We start from the raw sequence: 22789 nt of genomic DNA, 5'->3' as shown, positions 1-22789 counted from the left end.
GCCTACCTTGACCTGGCCAAGGCCTTCGATACTATTCCCCACTCGGGTATAATAAACTCTCTCAACCAGGCATCAATCCATATGTTAAATATGAAAACACAAAAGAGTAGGAACTGGAAATCAATCCATATGTTACCAGATGGGTTGCAAACTGGCTTATTGATAGAACCCACCTAGTCAAAATAGGGGAAGCCACCTCAAGTAGTAGAGCCGTAACAAGCGCTGTACCCCAGGGATCGGTTTTAGAGCCTCTGATGTTTGGGGTATACTTCTGAGGTGCAGGCCAAATCTAGTAGGCTATGGCTGACCAAGTTTGCAGATGACTGCAAAAGCTGGGTGCTGTCATCAATTCCTCTAATGATGTGGACATCCTCCAAGAGGGTCTCACCCAGACAAATGACTGGTACCAGAAACATGGCCTCAAACTGAATGCCAAAAAATGCATCGTCATCCCTTTTGGGGAGAAGGACATCCCCACAAATTATCACATTGATAATAAGGAACTAAGCACGCAGTCAAGAGGGACTTGGGAACCCAGGTTGATAGCGTACTGACTTTTGACCACCATATTGCCGCTGTTGTACGGAAAGTTTTCTACATGGCCCACCTCATTAATAAGGGTATCTCATCCAGGGACAAGGTGGTCATAACATCCCTGCATTCATCCCTTATAAGACCGATTATTGAATACAATGCCCTTTTGGCACGTACTTTGCAAAGCACATGTAGCAGCTGAAGAGACCACAGAGATTCCTCACCCACAGAATCCAGGGCCTCAAACATCTACCCTACACAGAGAGGCTAAAAGCCCTGTCCCTCTACTTAGTCTCCTACAGACTCCTCAGATGCGACCTCTGTCTGGCATACAAAGCAATCTCAGACCCTGCCCTGATGGGACTGCTGCACATCTGCAAGTCAAGCTCCACTCGTGTAACCTGCATGTGAGACCTCAACCTGGTCTATGACATCAACAGGACTTGATGGCGGGACAGAGTTGTGTCCCAGAGACTTGCCCTTTTGTGGCGTTTTCTCCCTCTCCATGTAAAGCAGAGTACCTCATCAAACCTTTTTAAGCACAACCTGGACAACGGGGATGGGGAACAGAAAATACACCCCTAGCATTCCAATGTCTCTGAGTACTGACTTGTTGGAACAAGGGCTAAATTCTTGGCTAGGCTTGTAAGGGCCTCAGGGCCAACAGGCTAGTAACTTCCTAAGATACTGTACTTTACATTTTCTAAGAATGTTTTAAGTCCATTGCGAGCCTATTACAGTGTAGTATTGGAGTACGGAGCTGAAGCTTTCTTGCAACCTTTTATTTTTTTTAAAGAAAGTTTTTATCGCATCAATATACAGACACAGAAAATAAAAAAATTCAATATCATGTACTGTTACACAATGCTAAAAATACACTGAATCAGAGTAATCTAATACAATTAACAAATTAAGAAGCTTGGTATTTCAACAGCAACACTTCAAAGCTATCCCAACAACTAAATGTCTTAGCATGATTTACAGATCTTATTCTAATTGCTTATTTTACAGTTTTACATAGCACTGCGGCTAAATTTAGAAATTCTTTGATCATAGGAACGGAGTTAGACTTCCATTTTTTATAACAATTTTCCCAGCTACTGCAAAACATTTTCTGTTGTCTGGCTTTTATAGAGAAAAAGTGGAACATTCATTAGTATTGTTGATCTAGCTCAAGAACAATTATCAGACCGTAACCCCTTAAAAATATTCTCCCCAATAAACATTTTATTTTTCACAAAACGTGTGCCCCATCATATTTTACATCTTTACTGCATCTCCAGCAAACTGAAGTAATTTTACAAAACTTAAAAAAATTTATAAAGGGTAACAAACATTCTACTTATTTCCACACAAAAACTTTCCATTATAAACGTGAAGATGTTTGACTAACTGACTTAAGTAACACTTTTATTCTCATCAGTTGGGTCACTCAATCCACTACTATCTAAAAAGTTCCAGAATTTGCATCAAAGTTATTATTCATAACTTGGACAAGCGTTCAAGCTTCCTTGTGGATGCAATTTGGACAAGCTTCTTGTAGATCACTTACCTTTGATGACAGCACTCGTATAATGTAGGAATAGTGCTCTGTTTCTCTTCACTCATAGCACCTACAAATTAATTTAGTTTCTTACTGATGGTTAAAGTAAGCCGATTAACAGATTCACCCAATTTATAATCTTTCATTAACTATTCTGGTGATTTAGCCTTCCCCTTTTCAAAGCAAATGGATCACAATACTAACCCATTCCTTTTTAGGAAATTCTCTGTAACACTACTCTGAGTTTCCATAAATCTAGATGTGTGCGCAATGGGAAAACACAAACATTTCTATTTTACAATCAATAGGTTTTTAAAAACATATTAACTGTTTTTAGACTATTTCATATATGCAGAGTGCAAAGATTGAAATTAATTTCCTTCTAAGGTATGTTTTATTAACCAAATGAAAGGATTGTTACACAATTCTAATACATCATATTTAATAATCTTATTTAGTATAATCTGTTTCTGAATATCATTGACTAATAAAAGCAGAGTCTAACCAGGTATAACAGTTAAGATTTGCAGCAATAGAATAATATTCTACTTCTGGGAAGCCAATACAACCATGCTCCCATAGTCTAATATGATTTCTATTCCCAGCTTTTTACTATAAGAATGAAGTTAACATTTTTTCCATTTTCTTTAAAAGCTTTTTGTCAGCTATTAAAGCTAGTGAATACAATATTTGTGTGTGTGTATATATATATATATATATATATATATATATATATATATATATATATATATATATATATATATATATATGCATACATATACACACACACGCACACACACAGAAATACACACACAGAAATAATCTTAGGAAATGTAATAATTTTAATTTAATTAATAAATACTAACCTATCCTCAAAAGCAAAACAATCATTCCATTTTAATAAGGAGTACCACTTTTTTTCAGAATTGTGATTAATAATCTTACTCACATCTTTATAGATTTTTATTACTAAATATTTAATTCTTGCCCTTCCCCATTATATTTATGTTTATCTTTAAACTCACTATCTAGTAACTGATTTAACAGTAAAGTTTGTTTTATTAAATTTCAGCAGTGACACTTCTTGAAATTTTACAATTTCCTCATCTATTTCTTCAACTGAATAATTTAAATCTCCTATACTTAAGCAAAATATTGTCTGCATAAAGCTGTATTTTAGATTGACAATCTTTATTAATTGAAAAAAAACATCAATTTTATCACTGTTTCTTATACTGTTAGCCAATGACTGAAAAACTAATGCAAATAATAGAGACGACACCCTTGTTTTGTACCTTTGTTTAAAGTCAATCCTTGAGAAATGTAAGATCCAATTTTAATATACGCTTTGAAATCTCTACACAAGTTTTTGAACACTCCAATGAAATGTTCTGGTAATGTAGGCACTTCTACAGTTTTAAATAAGTAGTTCCAGTCTAGACTCAAAAGCTCTCTCAATATCTACAGTAATTAGGACAAATATTGTGTTCATTCCTTTTTCTACATCTTAGATTGTTACTACCGTTTTAATATAATCATACATTAATAAAGATTTATAGTCAATAGATTAATCAATCTATTTCTGAATCTTGTAACAAAGATGGAAGCAAACATTTTGTAACAAAATAGGTCTATATGAGGAAACTAACTTATTATCCTTATCCTTTTTAAATCATTACGTCCGAGTGATGCCTCCAGGTGCATCTGCAGTTAACTTCTACTAATGCCTCTAGGCGTCAAATATTGCTTGTGCATATTTGCATCGATAATACCAAAACCATGCTATATTTGACCTCGTGTCTAGTGCAGGTAAATAGATATCAACTGTTGTTTTTATGATATTAATTTATATAGATATCATTTTCACATTTTTCTAAATATCTCAATAACCAAGCACCACAGAACTCCTTAGCCTTATAGGAAAGCTCTCAGTTAGATGAATAAAATGTTGCTGACAGTATGTGTGTAACGTGAGTGGTTGCGGAGATATTTCAAGTTATTTACAAAATATTACAAATGTAATAGTTACTGTGTTTACTGTGACTTACAAAATTCAGTTTAAGACCTAGAATATAAAGAATACTACCACTATAAAAATAGTTTGTGCTGAAGAATTTAACATTTATACTTCTTTCATAATCCTTATGGTTCCAGAGATATGAGCGTTTGAAATGTGAGGACATTAATTTGATTCCATGAAAAGACTTAGGCTCCGCCCACTGGAATTTACAGTGCAAACTTCCGGAGCTCCACTGGAGTGAATAAGTTAAGGACAGGTGAGATTACAGAAAATTTCCACAAGGGAGGAATTAATTTTGACACAATGAATTATTCCTAAAAACCTCACTCCGTAATTCTAAAATATTTAGTGGAAGCAGACTATAAACCATTTAACCCTGGGGCTTTTCCATTTCTTTACTTTTTTTTCAAAGCTTCTTTACCTTCTAGTAGGGTAAGTAGGCTTATTCAACAGAGATCTTTGCTTATTCAACAGAGATATTTGCTGATCATTAAGTTTATTAATAACACTTCTTTAAATAGGTATCAGTTTTGGAATCAGGATTATATTTATCTTTATTAAGATCCTCATGGAATTTAAAAAAAAAACATTAAGCATTTCCTCGGTGTCTGAAGTAATTTATTAGTTTGAGCGTTTCTGGTATTATTGATTTGTTTCCTTTTGCTTAACATCTTACTTCTATTTGCTAATCTGTGAAGATATTTTGGAGTTATCACAACTGTGAAATTGTAACTTTTCTAAAGCTATCTCCACTTTGTATGTTACAACTGTTTGATACTTCATTAATTTTTTAAATGACTTCAGTCTAACTTCTTTGTTTGTTGTTCAAACTTTGTTTAGTGTACGTCACCTGTTGTTCAAACTTTGCTTAGTGTACGTCACCTGGTATTTCCAGCAACTATCACACTCTTTCATATAACCAGACCATTTTCCCATTCTATCTTTAATATGCATTTTAAGGAATCCCATAGTATGACTTACCTTTTCATCATAATTCAAAGATAAACAATTCTCAATTAGTTCCTTAAAGCAATTCCTAAATTATTTTAATTTCATCATACATACTGGAATTCTATAAATAATCAGAAAGATCCTTATATCAGTTAATACTGTAGTACATTAAGATCAGCTAAAGGACAAGGAATGGTTTTAAAATAATTAACGTTATTAAGTAAATCTGTGGAAGCATAAATCTTATCAATTCTAGTTTACATCCTATGTGCATAAGAATAATGGGCAAAGAACAATGACTTATCTTTTGCTTTTACTATTAAATCAACTAGATTATTACTGATCCATCTATTTAATGCTTTAGCTGATGCTAGAATTTTAGCTTTCTTCTGTTCACTAGTATCTTCTACACTAGATATGCATTTAAATCTCCAGCTAAAATTAAACAGCCCTTCCAATGACTTTGTAGTAAGTTTAAGTGATCTTTAGCCACTCTTACACACACTGCAGGGATGCAAAAAAAATAGCTAGTTTGCCATTATATATTTAATTACTGAATTACTACAATTGTATACATTTCATTGGGATCATTACTAGATTCCATGACCCTAGGCATTACAGTAGATTTTATCCAATGTATAGCAGGTGTTCTCCTCTTTTTGTTAAAAGAAGTAGATGTTAACATTTCATTCTAAGGGGATCCAGTTTCTGTCAGCCTGGGATGATATGACTGATATGCCTCGTTGCTTTGACAGAGATGGTCTGTCAACCTTTGGGATTTCGGCTACTGGCAAAGGCTCTTGCTACCCCCATAGTGCCTTTTTTGGGCAAAGTCACAAGGACAAAACTCCTGATGTAAAAATGTCATAAAAAACAACCTCAAGATTATGCTACTAAATGCTAGGAGTATTAGCATGAAACTGCATTCACTGGAAGCAGTCTTCAGCTTGGAAGATGCTACCAACTGTGCAGTCATGAAGAACTGGCTCAAGGCTGTGGAGAACACCCCCAGCCATACCAGGTTACAACTCCTACCACACTTTCAGACCATGAATGGAAGGTGTGAAAACTAAAGGAGACGGTGTATGATGTAGCAATATTCATTAAAGATCAACATACCTCCAGATTGGTTAAACAGCATTGATTCCCTGCAGACACTTCTGTTGCAACCAACTGTTGGTAGGACACCTACTCAAGTCATTGCCAGCTACAAAACCCCCTCCATGAATCAAGGCACCCACTCTGCCTACTTAGATCTACTGGAATCCATCAAGATACATCCGAACACCATGGTTATGGGTGATTTTAATTACCCATCCACTGAATGGGTAAATTACTCGTGGTCAAACTCGCTTGGCCAAAGATTCCTCGAGTTCAATAACTCCAATGCCCTGGACCAGCTGGTGGACACCCCAACTAGGGGTTACCAACGCCTTGGATCTGGTGCTTACCAATATGGGGGATCACTGTAACACCCCTACTATGAAGTCTTCCCTTGTCGGATCTGACCACAAATCAGTCCCTTTCAAAATAACTATCACACCGGACCCCCCCCCCCAACCAGCAACTAAACTAAAAAGCTTCGCCAAAGCAGATTACATCCTTCTAAGGGATGGTATAAATAGCTTCACCTCACCTCCCCCCTCATATGGAACTGGCAACTATGCACAGTCCTACACCAATGTTTTTTACAAACATTTGTATAACTGCACTGATGTGGCATTACCTAAGAGGATCAAAACAAGCTCTTCAAGGAAGAGTGAACCTGCCTGGTGGACAACTGTCATTAACAGGCTTAACAATAAGGGAAGAATTGTTGTCCAAAAGTAAGAGGAAGCATGCCTAAACTGGAAACACTCCCTGTTCTACGATTTGGAATCTATTTCTCCAAAGTACAAGCAAAAACTAAAGGTCTGTGGCTGACCGTTTGCTGAGGATTGCAAACTTGAAGCAGTCAGACTCCCCAAACGATGTCAACATCCTACAACAGGGTCTTAAGTAAACAAATTATTGGTGCCAACGTCATGGCCTTAAACTCAATGCAGAAAAATGCATCATCCCCTTGGGTAAGAGCAATGTTTCAGCTATCACATCAATAGAAATACCCAAAGCACGCACTCAGTGGTGAGAGACCTGGGCCCACAGGTTGACAGCAACCTTACCTTTGATCACCAGGTATCCACAGTGATAAGAAGGGCATGCTATACTGCTCATCTCATACGTAACGCCACTGCCTCCAGAAAAAAGAGAAGCTATAATCTCCCTGTACTTTTCTCTCATCAGGCCAATAATTGAGTGCAACGCCCCTTTTGGTATGTATCTTTCCAGGTATCTGCAGCAATTGGAGAGACCACATAAGTTCCTCACGAGGAGAATTCAAGGTCTTCAGCATCTGTCCTATGTGGATTGGCTGAAATCACTGTCATTTTACTCCATTTCATACAGACTACTCAGAAGCAATTTCTGCCTTGCGTATAAAGGCAATCTCTGACTCTGCTTTATTGGAAATGCTGCATTTCCATAAGTTTAATAGCTCATGTGTTACTCGCTTAAAAGACCTTAACCTGATACGTGACATTGACTGAACCTGCTGGAGGGACAGATTTGTCCTCCAGAGGTTACCACTCCTGTGGAAAAGACTCCCAATCCATGTTAAGCAGACCACCTCTTGGACCTCCAAGCGCAATCTGGACGATTGGATGGGTAACCATAAAATTCACCTCAGGGGTTCCACCTGCCTCTCTCTCTTGGACAGGGGCAATAAGTGCTGATTATGGAAACATAGGCTTGAAAGAGCCCTACGACCATTAGCCTAATAATTTCCTATGATCACCCAAGTTATTTAGATAATGACTATCTTATCAGGTGACTCTCTTGCAAGAATATGATGACTCTGCTATTTAATTTTTGAATATCTCATTAATGACTTTCTTTTCTTGCCATTATTTAATCCATTTAATTTATTAGACAACAGATTAAATCTATCTATACTATGTATTTGAGATTTCTTTTACCAAGAGATATGGCACATACATCCACCACATTTATATAGCTGTATAGAACACTCTTAAATGCATTCCTCCAACTCTATCTTAACATTCCCCATATTCTGAATTCATTTCTACAAACTAAACTACTAAAACTCAAAAATAAAAACAGACAAGTCTACAGCTGTAATTATATGTATTACTAATAAAACACAACCTACCATGGATACCAAAGTTCCCTAGTCTGCCTATCAAACTACCAAACTATCTTTCTACCAACCAAGACCTAAAAGGTAATCAAAAACTAGCCAAAAGCTACCATGACTTACAAATAATTATTATATATAATTTAAAAAAAGACCACTAACTTATTTGCCATTTAAAATGATTTCTCCCCATTACTATAAGTTCTTCTATTAATCACAAATAATAATCTGAGAAATAGTGTAATACATACCAATACAAAGTAGTACAGTTATTTATTAAATATTCCTAAATTATTTGCTAATTTAATATTTAACTAAATATTTAACAAGTAGAAGACAGAGGGATATGAAGAGATAAACTTACTGGTGAGAGGCAATCTAAATCTTACCAAACTACTGTACAAAAGGAAAATCAATGCATACACATTCATTACACTAAAAGATATATACATATTTGCTAACTCTTAAAAGCTCTGAATTAATTGTAGAGGTACAACTATCTAGATCTTAAATTCGTGCAATGCTTACTATGATAAATATCACAATATCTAAAAAAAACTTTTGACTAATTCATAAAAAAATGTACATTACTAAGGTCAAAGGGAATATCTTGCTACTCAATCAAAAAAATTTGCAACCTATACTGTATTTAAAAGTTAACCCGCGGTGGTGGTGCTGCGGTAGCATTGTCGCCTCACAGCAAGACGCTGTCCGGTTCGATTTTCAGCTAGAGCGTCTTCTGCGTGTAGACATGCGTGAATGGGCGTACCTTCGTTGAAGGTTGTGCGTCAGGCCTGTCAAGCCGGTACGTAAAAAATAATCAACTGCCAATCATTAGCGGACTGGAGTTCCGCTGTGGCGACCCCTAACCGGGAAAAGCCAAAAGAGACAAACTGTATTTAAAAGTTACAAAGTGCTCCTTTCAATCCTCTTTTTCCTTTCCCATTTCCAAACATCTTCAAAAATCTACATTATTTTCTATCAAAATGAATGAATTGAGTCAGCAATAAAACACTTGCATTTCAGCTGTGACTTAAGAAATTAGTTATTTCAGGTAGTCTTAGAGAATCCAGTGACATAAAATATGCAAAAAGCAGCTTCAAGTAACCGTATTTCCGATTTCAGCTTTCAGGATCTCTTTGAATATTTTTTAAATGCAATTTTCTGTGTAAATTAAATGGGACCTTATACATTCATACTTCTGACATATGCAGGTATATACAATACAGATGAGCAGTTTGCTACTCAATTTTTTCTGTCTTATCCACTGATATTCTAACCTTATTTTTTATAACTTGCATTCCTAAAAACTCTCATTGAAGAGCTATTTAATCATTAGCTGTCCATTAGAGATTGCACCATTTGTGTATATTTCTTAAATTACTGATTTCTGCATATTATTCATAAGGTGTTTATTATTAACTCTAGTATTATATGCAATCTTGACTATATATAAAATTCATGCCTAATTTAGATGTGTATCTTTAGCAAGTGTGTACCGTTATTCTGATGAGTTTCACATCCTGACACTGGTATTAAATTACACCATGTGAAAATGACAATTCACAACATACAACAGCTGCTAATCTCTTCTGTAAGGTTCTCATTATTCTTAACACATGTAAACTATTTTAATCAGCAACAAATGTCTAATCTTATTCCCATCCACAAATACATACAGTTGGGGTTAATAACACTGCAGCATAAGCTATTAACATTCAGTAAAATGCAAACAAGATACATATCGAAAACAGCACATATTACTATAGCTTTTGCTTTTCCAATTCTTCACTGTTTAAAGAACATTTTTAAGTAACAAACATTCTGTGAACATATTTCTACATAAAAACTTTCTGGTATAAACTTGAAGAAGTTGACTAACACAGTTATGTAACAAAATGTTATGCTTAACATCTACTGACGCACTCAATCCACTACCATCTAAAAATGTTCCAGACTTTTACACCAAAATTATTATTTACAATGAACTTGTATAACACGGATACGTTTCCTATGAAGCTGAATCTACCTTTGATAATAGCATTCATATAGTGGGGGGAATAGTGTTCAGTTTCTCTTCACTCATAGTATCCATATATTCATTTAATTTCTTACACTGGATAATATTAACTGGTTAGCAGATTCATCCAACTTATTTTCTTTCATTAAATATTCTGGGGACTTAGCTTGGCTTTTTCTTTTTCAAAGCAATCAGACCATAATACTAATCCATTCCTCTTTAGTAAATTAATTTTAGCCTTGCTCTGAGTTTCCTTAAAACTAGAGGTGTGTGCAATGGGAAAGCTTCCATTTTGATATTAATTGGAGTTTTAAAAACAAATGTCTTAACTGTTTTAAGAAATGACTTCATATGTGCAGTCTAATGCTGAAATGAACTTCCTTTTAAGGTAAATTTTGTTAATCAGACGAAAGGATTACTACATATTTCTAATTTATCATATTCAATAAACTTATAATTAGTATAATCTGTCCCTGGATGGTACAATAGAGTTAAAATTTGCAGCGATAGAGTAATATTCTACACCTGGGAAGCTAATATCACCACATTTGCATAATCTTATATGATTTCTATAAACAATTATTGGCTTTTAGGGTACCATAAAAATGACAAACATTTTTTTTTTTCATTTTCCTTAAAAGTTTTTTTTTTGTCAGGTATTAAAGCTGCTGAATGCAATAAACAAGCTTGGATTTTTATTTTATTTTACATTTGTTGACCGGGCTAGTCTAACTGGATATATGTCCATTTTCAGTAGAGGCCCGGGGAGATGTACTCCATGATAAAATAAATAAATAAATAAAACACAGCAGATAACATCAGTTGTATATGTAACAGACATTTCAGATTAACACAAATATTCAGTGAGGACAGAAATCACAACAGTGTAAATTGCAGGTACAATACAACATACAGGTACAATGTAGTGACTTTAGGCTTTTCCCGGTTAGGGGTCGCCACAGCGGAACTCCGGTCTGCTAATGATTGGTAGTTGATTTTTACGTGCAGAGTTACCAGCCCTGATGCACAACCTTCAACGAAGGTACCATACATAATTAAAAAAAAAGAGACCGTTTAATGTATAATTATATTGATAAAGAGTTTTCCCAATAATAAGTATCCACAGGGGATGGAAATAATGAAATACAGAAGGAAATGGTAATTGTTGTTAATAAGGAAGACAGAACAGTTAATGAGAAGTCTAGGGTAGGCAGAGCATATTTTGGATAGAATAGATAACTAGTCAGGCTTAGTAGAGGGGCATAACCAGTGTGCTATGAGGAAAAGTTTGTCTGTTTTTGAAGAGTGATATAGAGGAAAGTAAGGAAAGGTCGCTGGGGAGAAGATTCCAGGATTTTCCAACAGTATAAGAGGAGAGAGAATCCCCAACCATTTTGTTAGATTTAGATGTGTTTACTAGAAGTTTCTGAGATGAACGTAAGGACTTCAGATTATTATAGGGGGTGATGAGGATAGATAGAATAGGAGTATTGGAAGGTTGATAAACAGTCTTATGGGCAATGGTTAGTTGGTGGTATTTAAGCAGATTCTGTAGTTCCAGCCATTCTAGCTGCTTTAAATTAAAGCAATGGTGGGTTCTAAACGGGTTGCCTGTAGCAAATCTGGCAATGTTATTGTAGGAGGTTTCCATTTTGTTGAGGTTATTCTTAGATTAGTGAAAATGGATGAGGCATAGAGGAGTGTAGAGATTAGATGAGTGTGCGTAATAGTTGTTCTGGCTGTAGGTGAAAGGAAGGGTTTAATCCTGTAGAGAGCGCCAGGTTTTTTGTTAACAGTTTTTATAGTATTGTTGATGTGGATGTCAAAGTTAAGGTGGTTGTCGATGGTGATACCAAGTGGTTCGGTAGTTGGGTCTGGTGATATAATGGTACCATTAGTGGATGTAACTGAAAAATCTATAGGAGAGGACTTATGAGAAGGATTGAAAAGGAAGAGTTTAGTTTTTTGGGGGGGTTCAAGAGAAGGCAACGCTGTGTGAACCATTGTTCAACTGTGTTAAAAATTTTTTGGGTAAGGGAGTGAAGTTCAGAAGTGGATGTGGCTGAGCATAGAAGTGTGGAGTCATCAGTGTACTGTATGCATGTAGCTTGGGGGATTGCTAGATAAAGGTTGTTGATAAATATGGAGAAAAGGAGAGGTCCTAATATGGACCCTTGAGGGACACCAAGGTTAACGGACATGTGGGTAGATAAGAGTGTTGTGCAAAAGCACAGCCTGTTGTCTTTTAGCTAAGTAGGACTGGAATCATTTTATAGAGAGTGTATCTAATGACAAGGATTTGAGGATATGTATGACAATTTGGTGATTTACCATATTGAATGCTTTGGACAGATCGATAAATAGTGCAGAGGAAAGCATATTAAAGTTTCGGTTTTTGTTAATACAATCAGTAAAGGAAAGGAGGGCAGTGGTACTCCTGTGGGAAGGTCTGAAACCATGTTTACAGCTGGAAAGTAAGTTATTTTGGATTAGGTGGCCTAGCAATTGCCTATGGATGCATTTCTCCATGATCTTTGCCAAAGGAGAAAGAAGGACTATGGGACGGTAGTCAGAGAATTCAGTGGAGTTTCCACCTTTATGAAGGGGGATAATATGGGACACTTTCCAGATGCTAGGGATGTGACCTTCACTAATAGTTCTACTGATCAGAATGGAAGTAGGGTAGGCATTAGCCTTGGCTGATTTCTGTAGATATTCAGCAGGTAGTCGGGGTCTGCTGAAGGAGAGCATGGTTTCAGTTTTTGTATAACGGTAAAAATGTGTGTGTTGTTGGGACTGGTTGGAAGAGAAATGGAGAGGGTGGGGTTGTGTTATAGGAAGGTAAAGTGAAGTTATTGGGTGATAGCTGACTGGCTAGTGTTTGGATAGCATAAGTGAAAAATGTATTGAAGGCATTGGCAGTATGCATGGGATTTTCCTGGTCTGTGTTTTGTGGGTTTGGTGCAATGGATTGACCTGGATGTGGTAACTAGTTAATGCTTGCCCAGAATTTTTGTGGGTTATTATAGTTAGCCTGCTGAAATTGTAGGTATTAGTTTCTTTTATCAGACAGTGTAGTTTTCTTAGTGTCATTTCTTAGCTATCTAAAATTTTGTTGGTCTACAGGGTTCTTAGTCATTCTCCATTTGGCCCAGTATTTATTTCTGAGATGGATTTTATGTTTGTTTTTTTTTGAAAGCCATGGGGCGGATTTCGTATTAATTCTAATTGAACAGGTTGGTGCATGGTGGTCGAGAATGGCTAGGAAGGCAGAATTAAAGTATTTAACAGCTTCTTCCCAAGGGAAGTATCTTAAGGGAGACCAATTGCATGCTCTTAGTTCCCTTTGGAAGAGATCAGGGTTAAAGTTCTTCTTGGATCTGACATTCCTGATCGTAGTTGGAATCGGAGCATTGGTTTTATGGTCGCTTATGTCATCAGGGAGGGCTCCAGATTCATACATCTGAGGATGGTTATTTGTGAGAATCCAGTCTAATGTGCTTACTTTCTTGTTAGGTTTGTCTATCTTGGTGGGGGAGGTAATGGTTTGAGAAAAAACATATAGGTTAATGTGGACAGCAATTCCAATCAATGTTTATATCCCCTAGGATTATGGTTTCTTGGGGCAGGTGTTGACATAGCCAGCAAAGGATATTTTCTAAGGTGGTACTGTTATTACCAGGAGGTAGATAGATACAGATAATATAGATGGATTTGGCATTGTTAAGTTGAAGTTTGGAGATGAGAATTTCTGCAATGGAATCTAGAGGTGGTTTACAGTCATACGTGGTTAACTGTAACCCAGATTTAAATAGAATAGCTACCCCCTAGCCATTTTAATAAGTACTAACCTATTCTCAAACATAAAAAAAAACATCATTCCATTTTAATAAGCACACCAATTACTTTTTTTCAAAATTATTACTAATAACCTTACTCACAGATTGATTAGATTTTTATTCCTATTTTAGTTTTTTTCATTCCCAATTACATTTATATTTATCTTTAAACTTACTATATAGTAATTGAGTTAACACTAAACTTTGTTTTATTATTACATTTTAGCAGCAATACTAACTGAAAATGTTCAATTTCCTCATCTATTTCTTTGACTGAATAAATTAAATCTCCTACAGTTAGTAAAATATCATCTGCAAAAAATATAGATTTTAAATTGACAATCTCCAATTCTTCAAGATTAATTATTTAAAAAATAAATATTATTTTGAGCAGATTTCTCACATACACACTTGAACATAAGTTCAAATCTCTTCTCAACATTATGGCTGTGCTTCACACACTTCCTGCTTTCATAAACATCAGTGATGAACTTTTGAACTCTTCTAGGACCTGAATTTTCACCAAAACAGCCAGAGAGGCAGGTGGGAATTAAAGCAGGCAAGAATAATGCAGTTTCACATAAAAAACTTCAAGATCAAAAGAATGATTTAGTTAAGTGCTGTTTCATAAATGACCCATGATGTGTTACACAAGAACAAAGAAAAAATAACTGCCAGCACTTTCTAATCTAACATTCATTTGACCTAGCAATGCATATACTGGGTAAAGTTAAAACAAATAAAATTCTTCTCTTGTATAGTAATAAAGTTACCACATCTATTAATTATAATTTAATTAAATTTGCATACAGTAAACATTTCTTTAACATTTAGAAACGCATTTATAATAACTTTATATGAAAAATGCCAAGTCTGTCACTATAAATATAGTAAGACTATTTATATTGCTTCTCATGTAAAATGTTTTCGTTTAAAACAAATACATGCTTAATATAGTTTGAAGCTTAAAGTCCTAAATAACCATTTAGACAGTAAATCTATTGTTCAAAAAATAAAGATTCATCAATCAGAAAATAAATACGCTTAATTTTAGATGCAGTTTTCCATGAATTCGGCTCACTCTGCCTCTTCAAATAAACAGCATTCCAGTCCATTTCTTCAGTGTTGTTAAGGATTTCATTTGTATTAACAAATGTAGATACTTCATTCAGTGCATCAAAGATTTTAATTCCTTCAGAAAGGAATATTTTCATCTTTGCAGAAAACACTAAAGTAGCTTAAATAGTGTTCTTTTTAAGTTCTTTAATCAGTGGCAATTGTGCAGGACTTCATTTTTACTCATTACTAGAATAGTCATGGTCAAATCTGACTACATGCGCATCTATTTTAATAGGTGGCCTGGACCATGCTGTTTTTAATATTTGGTCTTTTTCCATGCTGGACAGAATCTTAATTAGAGTAAACTCTCAGTTAACTAGAACTCAAGCAACCAGAAAAAAAATCGAAGAAATACAATACAATTTTCATGTGTTGCACTTTTTGTTTCACCCCCCCCCCCCACCCCCACAGAAACATACCTTATGTTTTTAGAGTTTGAGAGTTTTAAAACGGAAGACAGGAATAAATTCCCTCTCTTCCCAAACTGAAAACAAGTCAAACCAAACAAATATTATAGGATACAGTACTAGTCAGGCCTATTTTTAATAGTAACTCTCAAGCAACCAGAAAACTACAGTTATCCAGCACATCACCGATCCCTATGGGTGCCGGTTAACCGAGAGTTTACTGTACTGAATGTGGTGGTTAGCCTTCATTCTTTGAAGATATTCTCAATGATTTATGTACCCTTTCAATCAACTTTATCTATTAGCCAGTTATTTTGTTTTAAAAATAATTCAGTCTGAGACTCACCTTCAGTTACGCTCCCCTTGTGGTCATTTAAAGCTTCTTCTTTACTGCCAATTTAGAAACTCTTATGAAACAAGATGCACAAATGTTCCATCTTTTTTCTGGATTTTTCTTTGAAACTTTCTATTTTAGTGTCCAGTTTTAGTAATATACCCTTCATGCTACATATTACTGACTGGATATCTTTTTAACAGAAGAATCCAGAGTACCATGTTTTGTTTTTCTTTTCCGAGTGGCCACGTTGAAGTCTCTTCTCTTAACCAAGCAAATCAAATTCTGAGAGAAAAATTACCACTTTTGAAGAACTTCTAGTTATAATTTTTTTCTATTACTATTAGAGAATATAAATAACTATCATATATCTCCAAATTCTACTTTTTTATTAGATTTTCTGTCAGAGAAAAGTTTTCAGTCACAGAATTTTCACCAGTTGCTGTTCTCAGTCATCTGGGCCATGTAGCCTCTTGCAACTTTTCATTATTTTCTTTCTTTTGTTGTCCAGTTTATTAATATAAAGTTCAAGCACCAAAGTTTATTCCTGAATTTACTGTCACATACAAGACAACTGGGTGATGACTTTTCTATGCAGACAATTAGGTGCTGGTAAATGTCAGAGGTGAATATGGCAACCCTCTCAGCTGGGTCCATTTGCAAGAGACTGTTGGGAATTCTGCACAGGCATTCCATAAGGTGTAGTTTTGCTTTGGAGAAGTCCCTAAACATGGTCTCATTTGGTGGTGGAGTGGTACCACTAGGCCTGACAGAGAAGATGACAGATTTGTGGCCAGATTTAACTGCAGATGAGATGTGAGGTGGGGTGCAGGGAGGAGCTAAGCTAGTAAGGACCAGGACAATGATATTAAATCTAGGAAATGCTGAGCATAACTACTTTAGTCACTGCTCACAATAAGACATCTATGCATTTGTCTTGATGGAAGTCAGTAAAGTGTAAAGCACACAACAGAAACCTTTATATGAAGAACAGGGATGAGTTGTACTACATGATCTTATTAATACAGTTATGGTGAGCACCCTCAAATAACTTTCAAACAACTTTTATTTCACACATCATAATTTACTTGCTGAGAAGCAGTGCAAAAGCATCTGAGCCCAGTCCTTGATGGTGGATTATAGTATCAATCATATATAGAAATTTCATGTAGTGTGACAGGAGTTTGATACTTCTATATTGCCTACAGTTATGAATGTTCCCTTTGTTCTCGTACACTGGCACTAGAATACTTGTTCTCCAGTCATCTGGGATAGGCCTCTTTCTCCATATTGCTGTAAGTACCCTCGGGTGCCATTTCTCCCCTAACTCACCCACCATCTTGATCATATCTGCCATTACCTCATCAGAGCCTGCTGCTTTCCCGGACTTCATTTTCCTTAGAGCTGTTCTTTCTTCTTCTAAGGTGGGCTCTTCTTCTTCTATTTCTGTACTGCATCTGTTATCTATTCCTGCAACAGTCTAAGCTTGTGACACTTTATAAGAGGATGGGGGAATGTGAGAGGGTTTGCTGAAGAGGGACAATAAAGATATGGCATTATGGTAAGTAAATAACTGTTGCAACCTACATAATCCAGTCTGTGCACTTCAATTATAGATGTCCCCAGCTATTCTTCTTCGGCACAACAAGAAAGGATGTCCTGAATGATGGCAGTCCTGAAGGCTTACCTGGACCTTGAGATTGCATCTGGCTTATACTGTTTTGCAAAAGTATGCATTAAGTCCAAGTTGCAGAACAACATGTCATCAACTAAAACACTCATGAAAAGAAACTAAAGAGGTAACCACTGGCTTTGCAGAATGCCTTTTGGCATGTCGTGTGACATTTCATAAAACTTACCACAGCAAAAATCAATACAGAGACAGCCATCTAGATGGAGTAACCTTGGACACTTTGAACTCTTCCCTAACTCAATTCAACTGCAACTTGGACAATTGGATGGGAAAAGTACAGTTTTGTACCTACCATAAATGTAGATGTCCGAACAGGATAGCATCTGCAGTCCTTACAAATGGGTTGTCCTGTCGTCAGGCAGCCCTTCGGTCGGCTGGATTCCAAAGTCTGGGTCTGGCCTCGGCTGGTGTCGCACTTCACCCGACGTCATCTCTGCTGGTCTTCGGGTATAAAGGCATCAGCCGATGCCATTTTCCTCAGTGTTTCTTGCCCCAGATGCCAGTTGCCCTCTTGGAAAGCAAAATTTTTGGGTAAATGCCAATGTTTCCAAAAAAGTAGAAGGCAAACACAAAAAATAAGCATGTATGTACATATATACAAACAAATACACCATAAGAGATCCCCCCCAGTTAGCTATTAGGTGGGCAAATACCCTAGGAGTACCACAGAGGGGAAGGAGGGTGGGTAATCCTGACTGCAGATGCTATCCTGTTCGGACATCTACATTTATGGTAGGTACAAAACTGTACTATGTCCTTCAAGGATGCATCTGCAGTCCTTACAAATGGGTAGAATACCATAGCCAAACTAGGGGAGGAGGAAGAAGAATTATGGTGTAGTTAGGATCCCTTGCAAAACAGCAGTGGCAAACCCTGCTCGGGATCTAGAGTATAGAGGTAAGTTATAATGCTTGGCAAATGTATGCACGGAGGTCCAAGTAGCAGCCTCAATAATGTCCTTGGTAGCCACTCCTCGTAAGAAAGCTGTGGTAGTGGCTGTAGCCCTTGTAGAATGAGGCCTTATGTTCTGTGGAATTTGCTTTCCATGGTAGGAGTAACAGAATCTTATGCAATTTCCTATCCACTTGGAGACTGGATGTTTGGAAATTGCTTTTCCTTCCCTTCCTGTTGCATAAGCTACTAGAAGCTGGTCAGTTTTTCTATTGCCCTTGGTTCTGTCCAGGTAGTAGCGCAACTGTCTATGTACATTCCAAGGTATGCAGCAGTCTTTCCCCCCTGTTCTGTGGATTGGGAAAGAAGGTAGGTAGGTGGATTGCCTGGTTTAGAGACACTCTGGATACCACCTTAGGCATAAATGTAGGATTAGTTCTCATGGACACTATCTTGATGGAAGATTAGGAAGGGTTGTACTGCCATTAAAGCCTGTAGTTCCGAAACCCTTCTTGCTGAAGTAATTCCAGTAGGAAAGCAGTTTTCCAGGATAGGTGTTGAAGATCTGCTGTTGCTGCTGGTTCGAATGGAGGGAGTGTCAATTTTTCTAGCACAAAGTTCAAGTCCCATGCTGGTAATGGTGGTTTCCTAGGAGGTTTTACATTCTTAATTCCTCTCAGGAACTGCCTGAGTAGAGGATGTGAGAAGACAGGGGATCGGCTGTATTCTGCAGAAATAGCTGATGCATGTATCTTGATGGAGGAATAGGACAGGCCTGTATGGAGAAGCTCTGCCAAATACTCCAGGATGTTGGCAATATCTACCTTTGACACATCTTTCCCTCTTTCAGTACTCCAAATGACAAACCTTTTCCATTTTCCTGCATAGTTCCTTCTTGTTGAAGGTCTGCGGGCCTCAAGGATAAATCTGGGTTAGTTGTTCTTATGTAATGTTCCAGGCAGTCAGTTGCAGAGTTTTCAGGTTTGGATGCAGGATGTTGTAGTCGCTCTGAGTTAACATCAAAGGAATCAGGGGTAGTGTCCACGTTTCCCCCCAGAGACATGCTCCTCAGCAATGGATACCAATGTTGACTTGGCCAATTTGGAGCTATCAGAATTATCCTTGGACGTTCCTCTTTGATTTTCAGTAGTACCTTGTGCATCAAAGGAAGAGGTGGAAATGCATATGCTGTCAGGCCTTTCCAACTGAAGGATAGAGAGTCCACCTTCCAAGCAAGTGGGTGGTATGTCCTTGTGCAGAATTTCTTGAGCTGGTGATTGAGTGGGGATGCGAATAGGTCTATTTGTGGCATTCCCCATTTCTTTGTGATGGCCTTGAAGATGTCCGGTGTAGCATCCATTCGTGAGCATCCGAGGTAGTTCTGCTTAACATGTCTGCTAGGATGTTTTCTTTTCCCGGTACAAATATTGCCTGTAACTGAATGTTGTAGCTCAGAGCCATATTCCATAGGTCCAGAGCCATTCGGCATAGGGGTATGAATGAGTGCCTCCCTGTTTGTTGATGTACCACATGACTGTGGTGTTGTCTGTCCTTATCATCAATTGGCCTTCTTTGAGGAATGGTCTGAAATTCTGGATTGCTAGTTTTACTGCCAGCATTTCTTTTTGATTTATGTGCAGGTGCAGCTGATCTGGAGTCCATAAGCCTTGAATGCAGTTGTCCAGCATGTGGGCCCCCCAACCGAGGTCTGAGGCATCCGTTGTGATGGTTTGGCTTGTTTGAATGTTGTGGAAGGACAAACCTGGGTTTGACTGGCATGCCTGAGCCCATCATAGGAACTCTTGTTTCAGGCATGGGATTAGTGGTATTTCGGTTTCTAAGCTGTGCCTGTGTTGAGACCATAAATTCTTTAGGTACCACTGTAGCTTTCTCATATGCAGTCTGGCATGGGGGACCAGGATTATGCAGGATGCCATGAAGCCCAAGGCCTGCAGTACTTTCCTTGCTGTTAGTTTGTTCTGTTACTGTGTCCAATTCTGCACCCAAGAATGTTCTTGTTTGGGATGGTATCAGTCTTGCCTTTTTTAAATTGACTGTGTATCCCAGGGCTTGTAGTAAGCAAATGACTCTTTGTAAGTCTTGTGTCAGCTTGCTTTTGTTGTCCGCTTGTATCAGGCAGTCGTCCAGGTATGGATAAATTTGGATTCCCTGAAGCCTGCAATGAGCGATTACTGATGCCAGGCATTTCGTGAACACTCTGGGCGCAGTAGATAAGCCAAAGGGCAATGCTGAGAATTGATAATGATCTGATCCTGCAAGAAATCTGAGGTATCTTCTGCAATTTGGTCGTATGGGGACGTGCAGGTATGCCTCCTTGAGATCTAGAGTTACCAGCCAATACTCCTTGCCCAGCATGGGAAGAAGTTGCTGTAGGGTCAGCATTTTGAATTTTGGAACAATAATGAATGTGTTTAAAGCGGACAGGTCGAGAATAGGTCTCCAACTTTTCTCTTTTCTTGGTACTAGGAAGAGTCTGGAGTAAAATCCTTTGCCCTGTTCTGTAGGTGGTACCCTTTCCACAGCTCTCATCTTTGTTAATTGAGCTATTTGTTTTAGAGCTTCTGTCTTTTGATTTGATGGTAGGTTTGGCATTCCTCTTTTTACTGGTAAGGTGTGGAAATGAAACCTGTAGCCTTGGTCTATAGTTTGCAAAATCCACTTGTCTCTTGTGATATAGTGCCAGTTTTTGAAAATAAGGCTAACTTTCCGCCTAAGGGTGCTGCTATTTGTTCCCTGGTAGGCGGTGTCAGAGCCAAGTCACTGTGATTGTCCTGTTGCAGTGGTAGTGGTTGTATCTGTGCCTCGTTGGTTATTGCCTTGCCACTGGCGTCCCCTGTAGGCACCTCCTCTGGATTGATTTCTGCCTCTGGAACGTCTATTCCTGCCTCTCTGAGATTTAGAGGAGTCTGGAAAGGACCAATTTTTGGATGGCCAGTTCCTGCTAAACCTTGGGGGCTGAACCTGTAAGAAATCTTTAACTGTTTGTACAGATTTTGCCTTCTCTTCCGTTTTCTTCATTACTTGTTGGGCAGGAGAACCAAATAGACTGACCTTATCCATAGGAGCATCTAATAGCTTTGCTTTAACATGATCCGGCAAGACCTGTTCTTTCAACCATGCATGCCTTCTTATAACTGTGCCAGTCATGGCTGATCTAAATGAAGCCTCCAGTGCATCATAGCCACATTTTAAAGAATGGTTACTAACCTGCTGAATGTTATTCACCATTTCTAGAACATATTTCTTATCTAAGGAATCATCAGAGGACAGTTTCTTAGTTAACTGATCAAGCATAAACTCTTGGTATTGGATCATATGAAACTGACAGTTCAAAGCTCTAGCTGAGAGAGTAGCAGAGGTGTATACTTTTTACCCCATCTCTAAGGACCTGGATTCCCTTTCAGAAGGGAGAGGGTTTGTCGCTGAGGTCGAAGCTACTGCCTTAGGCCCCTGGTAGATAGTCTCAGGATCTGCAAGAGGAGCCTTGTATAAGTGGTGATGAGTGTCCGGTACCCTGTAAAACCTATCGGGCTTAGCAGGGGCTGGAGGTAAAGTATCAGGAGCAGTGCAAGCATCATTAAATGCATCATCCACAACAGGAAGAACTGGAGGTATAGCTAAGGGCCTATGTTGCGGCAAGTGTAAAAAGGTCCTAAGCCTTTTCCTTGAATCTGAGAAGTCTTGTCCCTGCCATTGGAATTGCTCTCTCATGGCATGTAAGGTTTCCCCAAAGGAAAATTCCTCTGGTGGAGAGGCAGAAGGAATAGATTCTTCAGCATCAGAATCTTCATAAGTAGAAAAAGGAGCCTCTGGATGGTCTGTATTGTCTGTATCATCAGAAGAGTCATCTGAGGACACTGGCTCAGGGGCTCTGCTCTAGGTCTCTTTTCTGGAGGTTGAGAGGCCCTGTCTGGGTGAGATTGGGATCCCCTTATTAAAGAGATGAGATCCTCTGCCAGAGTAAGCATTTGGGAACTGGAACTGGGCCTGTGAGAGGGGGGCTTAACAGGCACAGACTTAGCAGTTTTGGCTGCTTTAGCCCTGGCAAAGGCCTTTATAGACATGGCTGCAGGAGGCCTAGCAGCACCACGTGCTGGGGTAGAGACATCCAAAGGGATGGTGTCCGATAATTCTAGAGAAACCACATTAGTAGGCAAAACTTCAGAGGCCGATTCAACTAGGGTAGAAGGGGCCTCGGTAGTAGTCATGGATTCGGCTGCAGAT

The 22789-nt window shown here is 37.8% G+C and overlaps 1 protein-coding gene across 1 annotated transcript in view; it reads right to left on the bottom strand.

The window, feature by feature from the left end:
- Nucleotides 1–1794: 1794 nt before the first annotated feature.
- The window catches only part of NDUFS4 (NADH:ubiquinone oxidoreductase subunit S4), an 849665-nt gene continuing 828670 nt past the window's right edge, over nt 1795–22789 (bottom strand). The window contains exons 5-6 of the mRNA XM_044064420.1: nt 2087–2147; nt 1795–1840 (exon numbers count right to left, since the gene is read on the bottom strand). Coding sequence (XP_043920355.1) covers nt 1795–1840; nt 2087–2147 — 107 coding nt within the window. The remainder of the gene's footprint in view (nt 1841–2086; nt 2148–22789) is intronic.

This window comes from Protopterus annectens, chromosome 2.part2 (genome assembly GCF_019279795.1).
Source record: "Protopterus annectens isolate FY-2018-M chromosome 2.part2, PAN1.0, whole genome shotgun sequence".
Lineage (NCBI taxonomy): Eukaryota > Metazoa > Chordata > Ceratodontiformes > Protopteridae > Protopterus > Protopterus annectens.
Note: the sequence above shows the minus strand (reverse complement) of the source record. Positions and strands in the feature narration are given on the sequence as shown.